This window comes from Ranitomeya variabilis, chromosome 5 (genome assembly GCF_051348905.1).
Source record: "Ranitomeya variabilis isolate aRanVar5 chromosome 5, aRanVar5.hap1, whole genome shotgun sequence".
Lineage (NCBI taxonomy): Eukaryota > Metazoa > Chordata > Amphibia > Anura > Dendrobatidae > Ranitomeya > Ranitomeya variabilis.
In genome coordinates this window covers 45,722,079-45,743,853 of record NC_135236.1, presented here as the reverse complement: position 1 = coordinate 45,743,853, position 21,775 = coordinate 45,722,079, and the positions used below count along the sequence as shown (strand labels likewise).

Sequence of the window (21,775 nt, the reverse complement as noted above, 5' to 3'; positions counted from 1 at the left end):
GACTCGTTTTTTATAGAGCTAAAATTATCCTCAACCTTATAAAAAAGTCTTAATGTCCTTTCACAACCTTAATTATGTCAAACACTATACCCCACCCATAGTTTATATGGCTAACACTCCTGAGTGTGGTCATATTTTGGTCAGTAGATAACAATAAAGAGCAAAGTTGACAGTCATCATCACTAACAACACATCCATATCTGCCAAATAAAATATAAAAAGGGTGGTGGACTGATGCAAAGAGGTTATTTTGATAAAGGAATATCACCTGAAGACTTGTAGAGACTTTTTTTAACTTCTGGATGATGGATCTTCATCTAAGTCTACTCTTTCTTCTATTAAGTTTTTGCCAAGTTGGAGGTAAGTTATCATAATTGAAATGATTAATCAAAATGAGTTTAAGAGTAAAAGACTAAAATGATGTCTGTCTTCTCCCACCATATAAATGTACCGTGAGTTGTATTAAATCAATGTTGACACCATGGTTACCCAAGTTCCAGTGATTATGTTGGAAAAAAATGGTAGCTCACTGAAGTTTGGTGAAGGTTTATCAACCAAAGATTCATGGTCTCGCTGAGGATTAGGTAGACCTAAAGTTCTAGAACCTCAAAGGAGAAATCCAGATCCCAAAGACTAGGAGTAAGTAACACTATTTGGGTTGGCATATCAATATCAAATTAGGGACTTTATAAAGCAAAGCATCTTTTTAGGGTTTTTATGTTGAAGTATTCAACTATATGCGAGATGTGAGCACATTGTGCATTTGGAAACCCAGATACTGGATCTAAATGTGCAGCTGGCAACACTGAGATCCATAGACAACATGGAGAGGAGTCTTCTGCTCACAGAGCAGACGCTCAATGGGATAGATGAGGAGGGGGATGGTAGGATGGAGCTGCAGGACAGTGTGGCAGTTAGCTGGGTGACAGATAGAAGGCGGGGTAGAGGGAAGAGTGCCAGGGAGGCTAGTCCTGATCTGGCACACCCCAATAAGTTTGCTAAGTTGGCAGATGAGGGGGGTGCCAGTACAGGGGTAGCACTGCTGCAGCCAGGCATGTCCTCTGAAAGCCGGAGGAGTGACTGCTCCAGTAAGGAGGGAAAAAGGAGAGCAGGGCAGGCCAGACAGGTGCTGGTAGTGGGGGACTCAATTATTAGGGGAACAGATAGGGCAATCTGTCACAAAGACAGGGATCGTCGGACGGTGTGCTGCCTACCTGGCGCTCGAGTCCGACACATCGCTGATCGGGTGGACAGATTACTGGGAGGGGCTGGTGAGGACCCAGCGGTCATGGTGCACATTGGCACAAATGACAAAGTTAGAGGTAGGTGGAAGGTCCTTAAAGATGATTTCAGGGAATTAGGCTGCAAGCTGAAAGCAAGGACCTCCAACGTGGTATTTTCCGAAATACTGCCTGTACCACGTGCCACACCAGAGAGACAACGGGAGATTAGGGAGGTTAATAAGTGGCTCAAGAATTGGTGTAGGAAGGAGGGGTTTGGGTTCCTGCAGAACTGGGCCGACTTCTCAGTTGGCTACAGGCTCTACGCTAGGGACGGGCTGCACCTCAATGGGGAAGGTGCAGCTGTGCTGGGGGAGAAAATGGTTAGAAGGTTGGAGGAGTGTTTAAACTAGGGATAGGGGGGGAGGGTATTCATTTTATAGGAGGGGAAGATAGTGCAGATAGAGACCTGGGCACAAATAAGGAAGTTGGGGGTGGCGGTGGCATGGGGGGTGGGGTTAGAACAGTTAGTAATTTAAGAAAGAATAGAGGTACAGAGAGTAACATCAAGTGCATGTATACTAATGCCAGAAGCCTCGCCAACAAAATGGATGAATTAGAACTAATGTTGTTGGAGCATAATTATGACATGGTGGGGATATCTGAGACGTGGCTGGATGAGAGCCATGACTGGGCTGTTAACTTGCAGGGCTATAGCCTTTTCAGAAATGACCGTACAGATAAGCGAGGGGGTGGGGTGTGTCTGTATGTAAAATCGACCTTAAAACCCATCCTGCGTGATAATATAGGTGAATCTAATGAAAATGTAGAGTCTCTGTGGGTGGAGATAAGGGGAGGGGGAAAAAATAATAAATTACTGATAGGGGTTTGTTATAAATCTCCAAAACTAATGGAAGCAATGGAGAATATCCTCGTAAAGCAAATAGATGAAGCTGCGACTCAAGGAGAAGTCATTATTATGGGGGACTTCAACTACCCTGAAATAGATTGGGGAACAGAAACCTGCAGTTCCAGCAAAGGTAATCGGTTTTTGACAACTATGAGAGACAATTACCTTTCACAACTGGTTCAGGACCCAACAAGGAGGGGGGCACTGCTAGACCTAATATTAACCAACAGGCCAGACCGCATATCAAATATAAGTGTTGGGGGTCACTTGGGGAATAGTGATCACAAAATAATAAGTTTTCATGTAACCTTTAATAAGATGGGTAGTAGGGGGGTGACAAGGACACTAAACTTCAGGAGGGCAAATTTCCAACGGATGAGAGAGGATCTTGGTGCAATTAACTGGGACGATATCCTGAGACACAAAAATACACAAAGAAAATGGGAGACATTTATTAGCATCCTGGATAGGACCTGTGCACAGTATATACCGTATGGGAATAAACATACTAGAAATAGGAGGAAACCAATATGGCTAAATAGAGCTGTAAGGGGCGCAATAAGGGACAAAAAGAAAGCATTTAGAGAATTAAAGGAAGTAGGTAGTGAGGAGGCATTAAATAAATACAGAAAATTAAATACATTCTGTAAAAAGCAAATCAAGGCAGCAAAGATTGAGACAGAGAGACTCATTGCCAGAGAGAGTAAAAATAATCCCAAAATATTCTTTAACTATATAAATAGTAAGAAACTAAAAAATGACAGTGTTGGCCCCCTTAAAAATAGTCTGGGTAAAATGGTGGATGAGGATGAGGAAAAAGCCAATATGCTAAATGACTTTTTTTCATCAGTATTTACAAAAGAAAATCCCATGGCAGACAAAATGACTAGTGATAAAAATTCCCCATTAAATGTCACCTGCTTAACCCAGCAGGAAGTACAGCGGCGTCTAAAAATAACTAAAATTGACAAATCTCCGGGCCCGGATGGGATACACCCCCGAGTACTGCAGGAACTAAGTACAGTCATTGATAGACCATTATTTTTAATCTTTAAAGACTCCATAATAACAGGGTCTGTACCACAGGACTGGCGTATAGCAAATGTGGTGCCAATATTCAAAAAAGGGGCAAAAACTGAACTCGGTAATTATAGGCCAGTAAGTTTAACCTCTACTGTGGGTAAAATCCTGGAGGGCATTCTAAGGGATGCTATGCTGGAGTATCTGAAGAGGAATAACCTCATGACCCAGTATCAGCACGGGTTTACTAGGGACCGTTCATGTCAGACTAATTTGATCAGCTTCTATGAAGAGGTAAGTTCAGGACTGGACCAAGGGAACCCAGTGGACGTAGTATATATGGACTTTTCCAAAGCTTTTGATACGGTGCCACACAAAAGGTTGTTACATAAAATGAGAGTAATGGGGATAGGGGAAAATATGTGTAAGTGGGTTGAGAGCTGGCTCAGGGATAGGAAACAAAGGGTGGTTATTAAAGGAGCACACTCGGACTGGGTCGCGGTTAGCAGTGGGGTACCACAGGGGTCAGTATTGGGCCCTCTTCTTTTTAACATATTTATTAATGACCTTGTAGGGGGCATTCAGAGTAGAATTTCAATATTTGCAGATGACACTAAACTCTGCAGGGTAATCAATACAGGGGAGGACAATTTTATATTACAGGATGATTTATGTAAACTAGAAGCTTGGGCTGATAAATGGCAAATGAGCTTTAATGGGGATAAATGTAAGGTCATGCACTTGGGTAGAAGTAATAAGATGTATAACTATGTGCTTAATTCTAAAACTCTGGGCAAAACCGTCAATGAAAAAGACCTGGGTGTATGGGTGGATGACAAACTCATATTCAGTGGCCAGTGTCAGGCAGCTGCTACAAAGGCAAATAAAATAATGGGATGTATTAAAAGAGGCATAGATGCTCATGAGGAGAACATAATTTTACCTCTATACAAGTCACTAGTTCGACCACACTTAGAATACTGTGCACAGTTCTGGTCTCCGGTGTATAAGAAAGACATAGCTGAACTAGAGCGGGTGCAGAGAAGAGCGACCAAGGTTATTAGAGGACTGAGGGGTCTGCAATACCAAGATAGGTTATTACACTTGGGGCTATTTAGTTTGGAAAAACGAAGACTAAGGGGTGATCTTATGTTAATGTATAAATATATGAGGGGACAGTACAAAGACCTTTCTGATGATCTTTTTAATCATAGACCTGAGACAGGGACAAGGGGGCATCCTCTACGTCTGGAGGAAAGAAGGTTTAAGCATAATAACAGACGTGGATTCTTTACTGTAAGAGCAGTGAGACTATGGAACTCTCTGCCGTATGATGTTGTAATGAGTGATTCATTAATTAAATTTAAGAGGGGACTGGATACCTTTCTGGAAAAGTATAATGTTACAGGGTATATACACTAGATTCCTTGATAAGGCGTTGATCCAGGGAACTAGTCTGATTGCCGTATGTGGAGTCGGGAAGGAATTTTTTTCCCCATGGTGGAGTTACTCTTTGCCACATGGGGTTTTTTTGCCTTCCCCTGGATCAACATGTTGGGGCATGTTAGGTTAGGCTATGGGTTGAACTAGATGGACTTACAGTCTTCTTTCAACCTTAATAACTATGTAACTATGTAACTATATGTAACGCATTTTATGATGAGATTTTAGAGTAAATTCTAATTTATTGAACTAACAAAAAAGTGAAGAATTAGCTGCCTCAAAATCATAGAGGACAGTAGGTTGCATCACTGAAATCTTTTTCACCTTATTCTTTGATTTTGTCTTATCTACCAAAGTTTCATTGTCTTTCTGAGAATCAGGTACACCATTGACTGGAGAAAACCAAAGGGAAACGCATGCTTATTCCTACCAATCTCAGCTACCAAAGACTGAGAGAAAGTAAAACTTTTTGGGGTTCATAGATCAATGTCAATCCAAGTGTCTTTATTTTTGGGAGGAGGAATTGTATTCCAAATTTTATGTTGAATTATTGTATCAAAGTTTTCTATGATGAGATCTTAGAGTTTTCGAGAAAATTAAAAATGATTTTAACAACCACCAAAAAATAAGATAAAAATTTCAATTTTAACATCATAGAATACTAGAGTACTAGGTATTATTGTTGAAACCTTCTCAACTTTAGAATTTGGTTAATCAACCAAAGTTTCATAGACTTGCTAAGGAAGAAGTAGACAATTGGTTGGTGAACACCAAAGGAAAAACCATGCTTTCCAATCTCAGCTCCCTAAGACTGGAGTAAATTGTTATGACTTTTTGAGTTAAGTTAAGAAGAACAATGTCAATTCAAGGATTTTAAATAACAATTTTTTTTCAGTGTGTTTTCCTGTTACATTATTGTACTGTACTTAGAATACTTCTTGATGAGTTTTTAGAGTAATTTATAATTTATTAGAATATTAAAAAAATAATGTTTTCACTAGAGATGAGCAAATCTGTCAAAATCCCAATTCGACAAATTCTTTGCAAGGAAACTCAATTCATATCAAATGTACTTGATGCAAATCTAATGAGCCCTAATTGCCATTAAAAAATCTGCTTCTTATGCTTTGACCCTAAAGCATAAACAGTTGGGCAAGAAAGTAATTAAAATGCATTAAAATATAATTACTTCATTACTCACCTGTCCCCACCACAGCTCACCATTGGTCCTCCACTGGCTTTCTAAGGTATCTGTTCCACTCAGAAGAGGGCTTTCTCTTCTAGTCCATGGATGTGTGCTAGTGATGGGCGATCTTGCCCAAGCAGTGCTGAATATTGAATGGTTCTCTAGTGTTCAAGTCTCACTCTCCTCACTTCCCATTGAGTACCGATCTGCCGGAAAAATGCTTGTCTGTTTCATTGACGTACGTTTTGCTCGCTACTCAATTCGAGTACAGAGCACTTAAGCAATTTACTGCTTGCTCATGTGTGGAGGTCTAGCTGATGAAAGAAACACTGGTGAAGAGTAAAGAGCAGACCAGTGCGTAAGCAGAGCACTGGTGATAATTTTGATGGCTGGGACAGGTGAGTGGATAGTTGATAATGCTATATTATTGTTTCTCTAACTGTTTTCCAGGCCCATATGAATTCAGCAATATGGTCTGGTTGCTAGTTTGCTGGATTTGTGCAAATCATAGAATAAAAAAAATAGTATTTGCTAAGATTTGCAAATTTTGGGAAATGTTAAACAAGTTCATTACGTTTTGAGTTGATTTGCCCATTTTTAGTTTCCACCTTTTCTTATTGGAACAAGAACTGCTGGACAGAAGAAAATACTTTCTCAATGTGACAACTGAATTTAGGAGTGAATATAGCAGGTGGTGCGGACAGCGATTTGATAGTTTTTAACAGCTTAAGCCAATGCATGTGAGCGGAGCATACAGTAAGCACTGGCATTCTTCCGAAGGATAAAGAAGGTTTGGGATCTTGTTGTCATATCAATGCTATCCTAGCAGCAGTTGGGAATTTGTAAGACTATATGTGAACATTTTACAAATGTTTTCCTCATTGTTCTCAGTCTTCAAGGACAAACTGTCACGAGTGTGTCACATCCTCCTGGGAGATCTGGGGTTAGAAGATCACTACATATTGTAGATTGCAGATCTTCAATTTTGCCTGAGGTTAATAACCTTTTCTATGCAGAAACTTGTAGCTCCATTTTCAGCTGCTTCTGATCTGGTCATCACCTCTACCTTTAAAACTTGGCCAGACCTCTGTCTTGCCAGTGAAAGCTTTGCTTCCTAGCTCCTTGGAGATACTGTGCTAAATAGGAGATCATTGTTGCTACTGGAGATTGTCGCATGCTGTATTTGGGTGTACGCTTTCCCCACTGTCTTATTTGGCTGGTGCATCCCTGTCTTTCCCTATATACCTATTTACCTTTGGTGAGTATTTGTATGTTTGTTGCTTTCTGTTATCCCTGTTTTGTGTTTGTGTTTACATTACAATTCTGTCCCAGGCCTCATGGGGTAGGAGAGGGGACAGATCAGAGTTTAACAGGAGCATAGTAAGGTCGGAGACTCAGGCCTCTCTACCTTCAAGAGTACCCCAAGGACAGTGATAGTTAGCTTCCCAGTTCCTGGCACCCCTTCCTTACCGAAGACCGTTACAGCGTTACACAAGCAGAGGAAGATTTTTCACAGTTATAAAAACTGTCAAATAACTTTATAGCTTTAGAAAAGCACCTACTTATCAGCAATTTCCATTTCAATTGCTTTTAGTCCATGAGCCAAGAACCAAATTTGACGATATCGGTACCAAGCGGAGTGACTAATTCTCTTTGGTATTTTTAGGTAGATGCATGTCTGTAGTTTATTTTTTGATATGATAGCCCTTACATATACGTAGCTTATTAACCCCTTCAGCCCTAGGCCTATTTGTACCCAAGTGCCTAAGCCAATCTGACCTGTGCCACTTCATGGGCTAATAACTTTGGAACGCTTTCACCTATCCAAGCCATTCTGAGATTGTTTTCTCGTGACATATTGTACTTCACGTCAGTGCTAAATGGGAGTCAATATATTTTACCTTTCTATATAAAAAAATGCTAAATATTCGGAAATTTTGGAAAAATCGGCAATTTTTTAACTTTGAAATTCTCTGCTTTTTACAAAAATACTGATACCCCCCATAATAGTTATTAATTTACACTCCCCACATGTTTACTTCATATTGGCATCATTTTGAAAATGAAACCTTATTGTTTTACGACGTAATAGGGCTTATAGTTTTATGCGCAATTTTTCACATTTACAGCAAAACCCACTTTTCAAAGGACCAAGTCACTTCTGAAGTCACTTTAAGGGGCTTACATAACAGAAACCACCCATAAATTACCCCATTTTGCAAACTACACCCCTCAAGCTGTTCAAAACTCATTTTTAAAAACTGTTAACCCTTTAGGTGTTCCACAGGAATTTTAGCATGAGCCAAGAACCAAATATGACGATATCGGTACCACCCGGAGTGACTAGATGTAGTATTTGTAACAAAATTTAATCCAAGTTATGTAAATACACACTGAACATGTCATGTGCATATATATATATATATATATATATATATATATATATATATATATATATATATATATATATATATGTTACTCCATAATATCTTCAACATCGGACTCTGAATCTGACTGTTGTTCTACTGGCTCGTCTTCAGTACCCTTGTTCTGGCATGTCTGTAATCTGCACATGTCTGTGCACTTCAGGCCATTGCTGAGGCAAGTACACTGAGGAAGTTCACATGACCGCACACACTTGCAGGACAGTAGCTGTATAATAGCTTCTGGTGCTGGTGCCCCTTGCATCCACTTGACAACAAGCTTTCCGTCGTTATCTATCATCCAACCGCAGTCTGTTGGGTTTGCAACCCATGGCTGGCTCTGCAGACTTCTCCTCCAGATCGCAGCCTGGTAGTTTGCACGCAGTGCATGCATGAAAAGGCAGTCCTGGCAAGGAGGGAGTTGACTTGACTCTACCACTCCACGTCTGGCACAGAACAGCTGATAACGGAGCCTGTTTACCTCAGTTGTTTGGGTAGTTGGCAGGTACATGTGGCAGGTGATTTCCTGTAACTTCTCAAAAAGTTCGGTAGACACTTCCCATGAACGACCAACTTCCTGAAAGGCATCCTGGTATGTCTTGTTCATCTTCAACTGCTTGAGTGTCGTCATCTTCCCACGGCCAGCGAATGCACTGACGGTGTCACAGCCTGTAAATGCATGCATACCAATCAATGAATCACATACGCTGCCTCCCAATGTTCGGCTCAGAGTGGTGATATCCAGGAATCTTGTCCGGTTCTGTGTACCGCATTTCTGGAACAGGTGGGATGGGATTTTGTGGCACATGCCCAGACACAGGACCATGACATCAGTATCCTCCGAAGTGATGATGACCGACTTGTAACCAGATTCTGCTGCATGAAGAGCATGGAGAAGGAGGCGTGTGTCTGCTTCTTCTTGATTTGACTTAAGGTCAGCAGCCTCTTCCCACTGTTCTTTGGTGATCTTAAAGCAGAGCTGCTCACATGTGACATACAGCTCCTTCTCCTCAAGCTTCTCCCTGTGGTGTTTCGCCTTCCATTCTTCTACCAGAAACTTTATGAGACTTGCCTTGTTGGAGGAACTACTTAGAAGCTTTTTCCACTGCTGGATGTTGTGCCCATGTTGAATGTTCTTGAAATGGATCCCTGTGCCTTCATATCTGTTGACTCTTTCTGTATCTTTGATGGATGTCTCCTTGTAGACGTCAAAGACAATATCAATGCGCTTGCTCTTAGCACCCTCATGGATAGCGCGACTCATTGCTGTGCCTGCTAGCTGGCCAAATGTTGCATTGTTTCCCTTCAGTTTCTGAACCAGGCTCATCCCATCAATGATGGTTGCAGAGGGCTCGGGGATCACTTCTGCAGGACGAGCATTCCTCTCCAACTCCCTTGCGAGGGCAGCCTTGTTGGTCTTGCGGATAGACCCATCACCATTGGCAAGTGCCCATGGCAATGGACCCAGGGGATGAGTCAAGACATCACTCATTTGTAGCTTTCTGTTCTCAGCTACAAGTATCATCTGGCCAAATAGGTTTCTGTCAGCCTTCAAAATTACCTCCTTGCCAAGACCTTGTCTGCGTGTCTTCATTTGGATGTTAGAGAACGTTTTAAGTTTGTTCTTCGTCATCTTGTCATGAAACAATGTAGTTGGCTTATCGGTACCCAAACGCTCATCCTTGAATGTTTGATATGCATCCTCTCCTATACTGTATGCCCCTTGAAGGTCTTTGGCTACATCTGGTGGTGCTACAGTCGCTGTTGACAAACTGATAAGTTCACCATTATGCTCTTTGTTGAAGGGGTTCACCCAACCTGTCTCCAGCAGTTGAACGAAAGATTGGACATCGGCTTCATCTCTTCTAATCCTAGACACCTGTAGGTCTGAATGGCTGAAGTCAGTATATTGTTGGCCTACCAGGGCCCTCAGCTGCCTCAAGTACATACTGCGGTACTCTGATGTCAGGTAGAACCTGGAAACAGCTCCAACTTTGAGGCTGAAGCCTTTTGTGCCCCCTGGTGTCTGGGTGTCTTTGTTGATTGTCTCTTCAATGGTCTGGTCCACAGGAATTCGTCCAAAAGGATTCTTGCTACCGATCTGGACCGAAAAGCCACCTTGCATGAAGTATTCATGGACCTCTGGGTGTTCTATGGGCAGCCGAGACATTGTGGCATAGTAATAGGTTAGGTATCGGGCATAGTTGACCTTGTCATAGGCAAAACACCATGGTATCATCTGTCGGATTGCTCCTAGGTGAAGCATCCAGTTGCCTTCTCTTGAAGCTCGAACCAGGGCCAGCATGGTCTCGACCATGTCCAAGTATGACATCCAGAATGCTGAGAGTTGTTCATTTCTGAGGGTCTCAAGATAAACTTGAAAGAGCTTCAGGGTAAGTGTGCAAGATTCATTATCCAAGAGCTTTTCGAAGGATCCCTGCGACACACTGATGCGAAAGTTTGTGATGTTCTTCAGTGTTTCATCCAGATGGTGAAGGTCCCTTGCATGGTTTTCTTCTAGCCATGGAAGGAAGTTTTTCCATGCAAGCCTCATAAGTGCTTCATAGACCAGCTTGTGTAGTCTCACTGCTCTGTTGTACCTCCGGCCGTCCATCACTCCAGACACTGATCCTTCAGCGATTACACCGGATTCAACACACAGATCTCTAAGGCCTGCATCCTGAAATCTGTTCCCTATGATAGAGAGGAGATTACAGATTGTGTGGAAGACACCCATTCTAATTATAATGTTCTTGAACTTCTCCTGTTTCCAGATAACCTCGGCAGCTTTGGCATAGAGTGCTTGATCAAACACACACACAATTCTGTTAAGCTTCAGGGTCTGCATGATGGCATGTGTTTGCTCCAAGACTTCATTCACAGTGGACATGGCTGTTGCAGGAGCATTGATAGTGGGCAGGTAGCTTACAGTGTCCTGGGCCACTACAATGTCGCTGCGGATTTTTATGTTGAACCCAGTCCAACTGCTGGTGGTCTGATCCTCATGGTCTGACATTCTAGCCAGAAGCCAGATATGGTTTTTGGTTTTTGAATCCTGGACCTCCTTGGTAGTGTTAACATTCGAAGTCTCAATCCTGGGTGGCTCTCCCCGCTGCCCAACATTGTATATCGGTAGCATTAATTCTGTCAGAGTTATGCTTCTTTTCTTCGACTTGGTTACATCTGGCAGGACTTTCTTTGTCACAGAGCATGCAACATTGGACTGAACAGCAATGCCATTGACTCTATGAGATGTACCTGCTCCACTTAGTGTCTCCTCAAGTCTGTCAATGTTATCCCAGGCCAGGGTTGTGAACACACCTGGGTAGATACTTGCTGGCATTGGGATGTCATCCTTTGAACATTCCAACTTCTGGATACAAAGGGCTGTATCGATCTCCTCAGCCATTGAATATGACACACAGTGGCCAAGACGATTCAGAGTTCGAATCAGTTCTGTATTGCCGGTCAAAGACTTAACTGCAAAGGATAGCAGTACGTGCTTTGGTGGCTTTGTCTTTCCATTGGTAACAGCAAAAACCAAGTCACTGCCGAAGGATGTGGCAAGACGTTGAGCTCTTTCACAGGTAGTTTGGCACTCACAATCTCCTGTAAGCAGGGTTTGCAGGAATTGAGTGACTAATGCAGGAACGACATTCTGATCTGTATTGGGAGGCCATGGCTGACTCACATCTTGCTTCTTGATCTCATTCCTTAGCTGCATTGCTGCTTTGGTTACGATATCTCCAGAGTTAGCAGCTCTTGCTTCTTGCAGATCTTTTGTCATGCTGTGTACTTGCCGGACAAGGTCGTCCATTGATAGGCTACATGGATAGACTAGAAGCTTACCTTTCTCATCTGAGAGAAAGCGGAGTGATTCCCCAATCTCTGTTTCAAGTTTTCGTCGAACATGTTTCTTTGTCGATGGTTTCAGTTGGATGATACCACGGGATATCATTAATCTCTCAAGCCTAGATGTGAGGTTTATCATAGGCAGTACTTCTGGGTTTGGGAACAATTTAGTCCTTATATACAAGAAGAGTTCTTCAAGGGCCTCTTTCTCTGCCTCTTCGTAGCGTACTTCCTCGCTTTCGACCTGATTTTCAGCTGCACTAGACCTACAGGCCACTTGGGAATCATCTTTTGTGAATAGTTTGTAGCACGACTTGTGGTAGTGCCCCTCTGCAGCAACAAGGTCTCTGCTAAGTAAACCAAGTATTCTCTGTGTGCCTTTCCTTATCGCTGCTCTGCGGATCGTCTCATCTGCTCGTAGCTCAACACACTGGACAATTGGCTCCCTTGTTTGTTTTCCTTTTAGGTACTTGCTTGACTTCTCACAGAAGATACATACTTTGGCATACACCCTGCTATCACTGGGGGCACCCCTCGGTAGCTTCCTCATGGAGATTTTGCTTGCTGTTTCGACATTGACACCCTTGCCAAGGATAGAATCCAGTGACTTCTTCATTGTAAAGATACTACGACATTTACGGTGATATTGTATGTGTGGTATTTCTCCTTCTTCAAGGCCCTTAGCTGCTACCAGGACTGATTCATGCTGCCTGATCTCTGCAGCCCTAAGCAATGTTTTCCAGGAGTCCAAATCCTTAAGGGACGCCAGATCATCGCTGTCATCATTAGAGCAGTGTATGATACAGTCGATCCGTGATTTCTTCCTTGCTGGTACTTCCATCATGCCGTTAGATAGTCAGTAAACACCTGCAAACACAAAGAAAAACATTAAAATTTTATTTACCGTATTTCCTGGCGTATAAGACGACTTTTTAGCCATGAAAAACATGGCTCCAAGAGGGCGGTTGTCTTATACGCCGAATACAGCCGCCGGGGGGAAAGGCCGCCGCGCAGGGAAGGAGGAGGCAGGGGCCCACCTTCATGAGGCGCTCGTTCTTAGAGCTGGGAGCGCTGGTGCTAGGTGACTGTTCCCCCTCTCTCCACAAGTTCCTTACCAGCAGCAGCACACAGTACAGGACTACAGGACCTGTGGTGATGTCACGGCCATGTGATCAGTCACAAGCCTGGGAGGTGTCAGCCTCTACAGAGGGAGATAGGAGCTCTGCAGAGAAGACCGGAGAGTCCTGTTCAGCACAGAACGTGTATGTGTCAGTGTGTGTGCGTGTGTTGGGGCACCTCAGGGTGTCTTCAAATGTGACATAGCCCCCTAGATTTCTTCCAGTAAAATTTGCACTCCAAAAGTCATTTGGCGCTCCTTCCCTTCCGAGGCCTGCCGTTCCCCAATACTGCAGTGTACGACAACATATCGGGTGTTGTTGTGTTCGGGAGAGATTGGTGAACAAATAGTGGGGTGCATTTTTTGCTGGTACACCTCTTAAAAATAAAAAAATGAGCCTAAAATGACACCTTCATGTAAAAAATGCACTTTTTCCATTTTCTCAACCAAGTGTTTCCAACTACTGTGAAACACTGGTTGGGTCAAAGTGGTCACTATACCCCCTAAAAGATTCCTTGGGGGTGTAGTTTCCAAAATAGGGTCACTTTTTGGGGTTTCCACTGTGGGGGTACCTCAGGCAGCCTTCAAATGTGACATGGCCCCCTAGATTTCTTCCAGTGAATCCGCCACCCAAAAACCACATAGCGCTCCTTCCGTGTTGAGCTGTGCTGTGTGCCCATACTTTAGTTTACGAGTACATGTGGGGTGTTTCTATAAACTGCAGAATTAGGGTAACCAAGTTTGGGTTTGCCGTTAACCCTTGCTAGGTTGCAGGTAAAATTGGATTACAATGTAATATCTGGAAAAAAAATGAAATTTTGAAATTTCGCCTTCATTCTGCTAAAATTCCTGTGGAACACCTAAAGGGTTAACAGTTTTTAAAAATGAGTTTTGAACAGCTTGAGGGGTGTAGTTTGCAAAATGGGGTAATTTATGGGTGGTTTCTGTTATGTAAGCCCCTTAAAGTGACTTCAGAAGTGACTTGGTCCTTTGAAAAGTGGGTTTTGCTGTAAATGTGAAAAATTGCGCATAAAACTATAAGCCCTATTACGTCGTAAAACAATAAGGTTTCATTTTCAAAATGATGCCAATATGAAGTAAACATGTGGGGAGTGTAAATTAATAACTATTATGGGGGGTATCAGTATTTTTGTAAAAAGCAGAGAATTTCAAAGTTAAAAAATTGCCGATTTTTCCAAAATTTCCGAATATTTAGCATTTTTTTATATAGAAAGGTAAAATATATTGACTCCCATTTAGCACTGACGTGAAGTACAATATGTCACGAGAAAACAATCTCAGAATGGCTTGGATAGGTGAAAGCGTTCCAAAGTTATTAGCCCATGAAGTGGCACAGGTCAGATTGGCTTAGGCACTTGGGTACAAATAGGCCTAGGGCTGAAGGGGTTAATAAGCTACGTATATGTAAGGGCTATCATATCAAAAAATAAACTACAGACATGCATCTACCTAAAAATACCAAAGAAAATTAGTCACTCCGGGTGGTACCGATATCTGGCCCGGCTCATGGACTATTTTGTTAGTTTTAGTGCAGCAATTTTCTTTCGCTTCAAGCTTGGATCGATAGGGATTACTTTTATAAAGATTATTCTAGACAGACAGGATTAGAGATGGCTGAAACAAATTGCTTAGAATTTTGCCCCAAAATGGAATTTAATCAAACTTACATATTTTGCGTTTTGATTTGCTATAATCCAGCAAAATGTCACCTAGTGCGAATTGACGAGCACTGTGAAGTCGGAAGACTTGTGAGAGCTAACTGTACAGAGGGACAGGTAATGGTTGGGGTATGGTGAAAGTAATTTTTCATTTAAAACAAAACGCTAAGTTTATTATGCTCTGTCATTTGGAGAGAGGTCAAAGAGTAATAAGGCGCATTCAAGTTGTACTGTTAGTATAGAATATATGCAATGTGAATCCAATTTCTTGTCCGAGTTTGAGGTGAATCTGATGAATTTGAATTTGTAGATTCGCTCTTCTCTAGACAGGACCCTTTAAATGTCAGAATAAAGAGAGGATATTGGATACCGAATGGCAAATAAAATTTGGTTCTTTGGCTCTTTCAGCCAGTTGACCAGCTCTGAGGTCTCGCTTTTGTTCGTTTCTTCACCTGCAGATTTCTTTGAAGGCTAAGACCATATATGTTCTTTGGACTGAAGGGAAGAAACAAACTTCAAATTTTAGAATCCTTAAAGGGAGACTTTCCATAGATTTTTGTTATTTAATTTGAAATCAACATCATAGGAGCCCAGACCAGCAATGTGTCTCTTACTGGGTTGCTTGTTGTCATTTAGATAAAATCAGTTTTATCAGCAGAAGATTACCACTAAATGACTATTTGCCTCGTGCTATACAGTCCTCTTGCTCTGTGTAACCATGAAAGATGTGAACAAATGGATACAGATTAGATATTAGAAAGAACGTTTTGACAGTGAGGGTGATCAATGAGTGGAGCAGGCTGCCACGAGAGGTGGTGAGTTCTCATTTAATGGAAGTCTTCAGAGGTTGGACAGACATCTGTCTGAGATGGTTTAGTGAATCCTACATTGAGCAGGGGGGTTGGACACGATGACCCTGGAGGTTCCTTCCCACATTCTATGATTCTATAATCGCAGTGTCCCACCACTTATGGCTTGTAAATGTATAAATCAGATTCAATATACTCTGTGCTAAATACTTTTCCGCACCACCTCGTAGGACTAAGTCACATAGTGCTTAAGTCATCAAAACACATGGTTGACTATAATGGTCACTGTGACAAAGAGGCATGGAAGAGCCACCTCTTTCCTAGGGCACTCATGTTTGATTGTGTGTGATTACTAGAAGACAAGTACTATTGCAAAGTAAAAATAACTCGACCTTTGTTACATTTTTCAGTACAAAACAAAACCAAAAATATCTGCTACCACACATTATTATACTGCATGATTTATGATGAGGGCATGTAGACAACAAAGCAGTAGAAAAACTTTGCAGGACAACTTGTTAACCTCACCTTCACTAAAACGTCAAGACTGTTCTGGGAAAAACCCAACAGCCAGCTGTTTCTGATGTCATTCTTAGTGTTTTATAGCTCCCATAACATTTACAGTTTAGGTATAGCTCCTGAGATATGGATGCTTTTTTTTACGCTTTTAGCCATATATCGATATATAGACAAAGCCAAAGAAGATCATGGCTTTGGCTTTCACCACTTCATCCTATACTTTGTTTAATGTAAGAAGAGGTCAGTTGAGCTTTCACTGGAGTATTTCTCGAAAGAACTACTATTTGAGTACTTCTTGAGGACGTCAATCCTATATGTTCTCCTGGTCTCCTGTCTTTCCAATATTGTTGATTTAATACAGAAATAGTTGATTTTCATCTGAAATATTTTTTGAAAGGTTTACTTTGTGATTAGGCCTATTTTTTCTTAAAGTCATTGGTTGACATGTAGAATGTGCATTCACTCTTAAGAACTAGCATAGATATTTCTTTATATGGCACTAGGCCAGACTAGAGGTGATTATATTATCTTTTCAAGCCCATAATGTGGTATAGAATAGTTATATTTTGCACCAGAATAATATGATTGTATCATTGTAAGTGATAGGCAAACCCGAATAGTAAAGTTTGGAGTCCCTACCGAACAGTTAGTGTCTGTGCACGGACACGAACATGGACTTCCCCAGTAAGTCCATGTTCCTGTTCAAGTTTGGCACATCGAACATCAGCTGTTTCCCATGCTGTCATTTGTGTGACAGCGTGAGAAACACCGGCAGCTCTAATTGGTGGTAAGTTAGTTACCGCTGGTCAGAGAGCTGCGGTTCCCATTCTGGGACAGCATGTGAGCCAGCAGCTGTGACCAGCAGTAAAAAAGGTACTTCTGGTCACATGCGTTGGATGATGAGAGTACTACTCTCATCAGCGTATGCCTGCTGTCACTGATAGCAGCAAGAGCAGGTGAGGCTGATGAGAGTATTCATCAGTCGGTGCCTGTGCAATAAATAAGTAATATAAAAAATTATGTGGATTCTCACACAGCGAGTGGTGCTGGAAGTGAGGTGACTGGGGTTCAGCAGCTATGAACGCCGATGAGCTTTCTCACATCACCGCTACACACTGCATGATCGTTCTCATGCTCTTGTCTCAGAGTGAGCTGTCGGGACTGGATAGCTGTCGCATCACACAGCATGGCCATTTATGTATTGTCTTCAGAAAGGTGAGGAATATGGTGTTTTATTATTTTTTGCCTTGTACAGGGGACATGGTCATCATGGATTAGGCATAAAGGGAATATAACTTTGCTTTTTATTTTTATTTCAAACAAAGGTGACAGCATCTTTATTGCCATTAAAGGACTTTGTTCCGGCTGTTTTTTCTTTTACAATCTATCAGGTCAGTAATGGAGGCGTCATGTAGACGCCTTTTCATTAATAACCTCTTGGCTTGATGTCAGCGGCCATAAAACAGCGGACATCAACCCCAAAACTATTATCCCATTTGCCACCACACCAGAGGCAAGTGGGAAGAGCCGGGCAAAGCACCAGAATTAGCACATCTAATAGATGTGCCTTTTTTGGGATGGCTGCATGCTGCTATTTTTAGGTTGGGGAAGACCAATATCTATAGACCCTTCCAAGTCTGAGAATACCATCCCCCAGCTGTCTGCTTTAGCTTGTTTGGTTGTCAAAAAGGGGAGCAACTCCAAGTGTTTTTTTAAATTATTTATTTAACCCCTCTATTCTTGATAACCAGTCAAGATAAAGCTGACAGCTGAGGGCTACAGCCTGCAGCTGTTGGTTTTGCCTGCTCTGGTTATCAAAAATAGAACAGAACCCATGCCATTTTTTTATTATTTATTTATAGCACAGGAGCCAGCTGATGACTAGTCTCATCAGCCTCACCTGCTCTCAGTGCTATCAGCAATAGCAGGCGTACACTGATGGGAGTAGTACTCTCATCAGCCAACACCTGTGACCAGGGGTAAGTTGTGACCAGTGACCAGTTATACTGCCGATCATAGCTGCTGGCTCACATTCTGTCATCTAACTGCATGGGAACTGCAGTTCACTGACCATTGGTTGCGATCTTACCACCGATCAGATCCTGTGTTTGCCACGCTATCACATAGATGACAGTGTGGCAAAGAGCTGATGTTCGGTCCCCCATTCAGTTCAGGTTCAAGTTTTGCGCACTGTTCTGATATCTGAGCCAAACTTTTTTTTAAATGGATGTCCAAACCCGACCGACCCGAACATTCATGGATTCACCTATCACTAATCATTGTCAATCGAGAACTGTCTTTTCCATAAAGCCTGGTTCCAGCATTACATCTGGTTAAGCGACTGTCAATGGTCATATTTGGTTACCAGCCAACTAAACTTTTTCTCATGTACTGCTCCATGTCCTAGCTTATTTTACAGAGTGGCTTGGCAAAATTTTAGATATTCTTCTCAAAATGCAGGCCAGTAGTATCAGTTTGGTAAAAGAACCTACAGAGGGAAAAAAATTTAAATCCTGGCGAGAAAACCAAACAAGAGTCTTGAAAAACAATCTGAAGACACAGACAACACATCTGTTTGTGTTAGTGAGCCTTAGACAGGGCATTGTAGGTGATGCTATTGATCAACACCTGGCAACTTTCAAAACCTGATGTGGATCGCAACAGAGGGCAGCTGACCTAGGGGAAAGAAGCATGGACCGGAGTACCTAGGACAGGTGTGTAACAATGTCACATGTTTAAAGGTTGGATCTTCTTCTTGATCTTGGTCTTCTTCCTTGTCACTTGTGTCCGATCCCTGGTTTAGAGCTTTGGCCCTTTTCCCAACTACAGTTCTATTTTATTACTTTTCTGGTCCAACCCTCGGCTCCATTTCAAATTCACAGCTTATTAAATATTAGAGTACACACTGAAACCAAATCATACCGCTATTTGTTGTATTTTAAAAATTTGTTTGGTCATCCAAACACATAATATCATGTTTACGATATAACGTACATTTTGAGCTGTAATTAATTACTGTAGCTATTTTTCACATTTTTTATTTTGTAATTTTTTTGTCCTTTTATGTTTTTTTTTCTTACAAACTAGACGGTATAATTCAACATGTGTAGTTTGTATTTGATGAAGTTTTCTTCTGTTTTCATCACTATGGTGCATTCCTATTTTCTGTTATATGGTGGTGTTTATAAAACCCTGACACCTCTGGACACCTTGACGTCCAGTCCTATTAGCTTACGTTACCATACACAAGATATGCCTGACCATAAAGAAACAATTGCGTTGCTTTCACATATTTTATACAGTTGTTAATATAATGGAAGAGGAGTTTGATAACTTCTGACATCATATCTCCGTGTGGTGCAAGAACCGGGGTCCCGAGTGTATACACTGCAATGTTTTATGATAGGATTGGTTGCGAAATATGAGACATATTCATTGCTTGCACTAAAACATTACATTATTTTACAGCGAGAACTTCTGATATTATATCATGTTTATAGTTAGTGACTTGTGATCGCTTCCAGAGAAGGTTTTTTGCTGACTTTGTAGATGGTCTTGAGGGTGTTGTTCTTGGAGACAGTTATCGCTTTGTACAATCTGTTCCAAAGTCTTATGCATATGGTCATATTCTGGATATGTGTTGTAAAAAAATCTGATATAGATTACCCCAGATAACTCTTAACCCTGTTTATCCAAATTACAAGGTGGTCGCGCTTGTAAAGTTGCAGAATGTGAAGCCAAAGGCCTTACCAAAGATTAACCGTATCCCCAACAAGACACCAACCTCAACTTCCTTAAAAACTACTGGAAATTTATTTACAGGTTATTCCAACTTGGAATAAGCGAAATATGTGTAACATTGTGATGGAAAAAATAACATTTGGAGCACTCCCTTTTTTACCATTAAACCCAGCTCCTTCCTGGTAATCTCCATGCGCCCAACTTGTGCCACCACCTGTTCTTTATTACTGTCACCATGCACAGCATACCCAGTCCAGTCTCACTTCTTCCCTGGCTTCTGACAAACCGATAAGTTTCCACTAAACATCTTGATTGCTGAACTCCTACTCTGGTTTTGGCCCCTCAGGTTCTGGCCTTGTTACTCTCACCCGTTAGTCAGATGCTGTCTTGCATTATTCAGCTTCCAACACTTAGAACCGTACCCTCTGTTCAGCAGGTAAAATCACTTTTCTGGGTTTATAGCTGTCATGTAACTCTGGAAATTCTCTCACATCACAACTATTTAGTTTCAAACAAACAGCCATGTCTCTAGATATTTTGAGCAGCACAGCTACCGCTCTCGGTGACGTTCCCCTTTGAAACTTTACAACCAACCAACTGGCTCTCCAGCGTCAGTCCTTAAAAGTAACACCCCCAAAAATCCAACGTTCTGACATGTGCCACCTATTTGCCTCTTAATCAACTCATTTTTGCAACATGTCAGTGGTCGGTCAACCCTTGAAAACTACAAGGGATATTTCGGAACTTTTCACCTATGAATATTTTTCTGCACAAAATATCCAGCATACATGCACAAATCATCTTCATTCAAAAGATTTTAGACATGCTCACAAAACTCGTTATTTTCTGGAACAAGGGGGCAAAGATTCCATTCCATTCCCCCCCATCTAACAAACTTAGGATTATTCCAGTTATAACTATTTATGGAGATATTTGCTAGACTCATGTGGGGTTAATTACCAAGACCCCAAAGATATTTAGATAATAAGTTTCATGCTGCTTGTTTCAATGGAGAGTCTAATATGCAGGCGCACAGCCACTTTACTATAATAAGTTCCATGCTGCTTGTTTCAATGGAGAGTCTAATACGCAGGCGCACAGCCACTTTACTAATAAGTTCCGTTCTGCTTGTTTCAATGGAGAGTCTATTCCGCAGGCGCACAGCCACTTTACTATAATAAGTTCCATGCTGCTTATTTCAATGGCGAGTCTAATACGCAGGCGCACAACCACTTTACTATAATAAGTTCCATGCTGCTTGTTTCAATGGAGAGTCTAATACGCAGGCGCACAGCCACTTTACTAATAAGTTCCATGCTGCTTGATTCAATGGAGAGTCTATTCCGCAGGCGCACAGCCACTTTACTTTAATGCATTTCGGACTGAAAGAGATTGCAGAGTCAATATTTTTGGAAGCTCCATAGACTCCATAGACTTTGAAGGAAGTGGTAGTGTCCAAGTTCAATAGATGCGAGGGAGACATAAGATTCATGCTTTGTGGATCTTTTATATTCCAGGGTCATGCCCCACCAATCTAGCAGTTACACCCTATACTTCAGATAGCTGATAATTTATTATAACTGGATATCCTTTTTTGAGAGCAGAGGTAATTTCCATAATCTACAAAGTAATGGAAATTTGAAAATTATTTTTTAATACGAATGTTGGGGTGGTATTGCAGACTCAAAGTAAGAGATTCTGATGACAACATGCCCCCCAAAATGATTTCAGTCACATCCAGGGCTATCATGAAGACTTTTGGAGAATTCAAGCCACTCTTGATGTCAATGCCTACACATATACACACGTACACAGGTGCCCTTATTCCAGCAAGCTAGGATATCAATGACACAGGT

General features: G+C 41.7%; 1 protein-coding gene across 3 annotated transcripts in view; it reads left to right on the top strand.

The window, feature by feature from the left end:
* Window positions 1-253: 253 nt before the first annotated feature.
* The window catches only part of LOC143774315 (mucin-3A-like), a 146,954-nt gene continuing 125,432 nt past the window's right edge, over window positions 254-21,775 (top strand). For all 3 annotated transcript variants that reach the window (XM_077261768.1, XM_077261765.1, XM_077261767.1), the window contains exon 1: window positions 254-360. In XM_077261768.1, coding sequence (XP_077117883.1) covers window positions 303-360 — 58 coding nt within the window. In that variant the 5' untranslated portion in view covers window positions 254-302. The remainder of the gene's footprint in view (window positions 361-21,775) is intronic.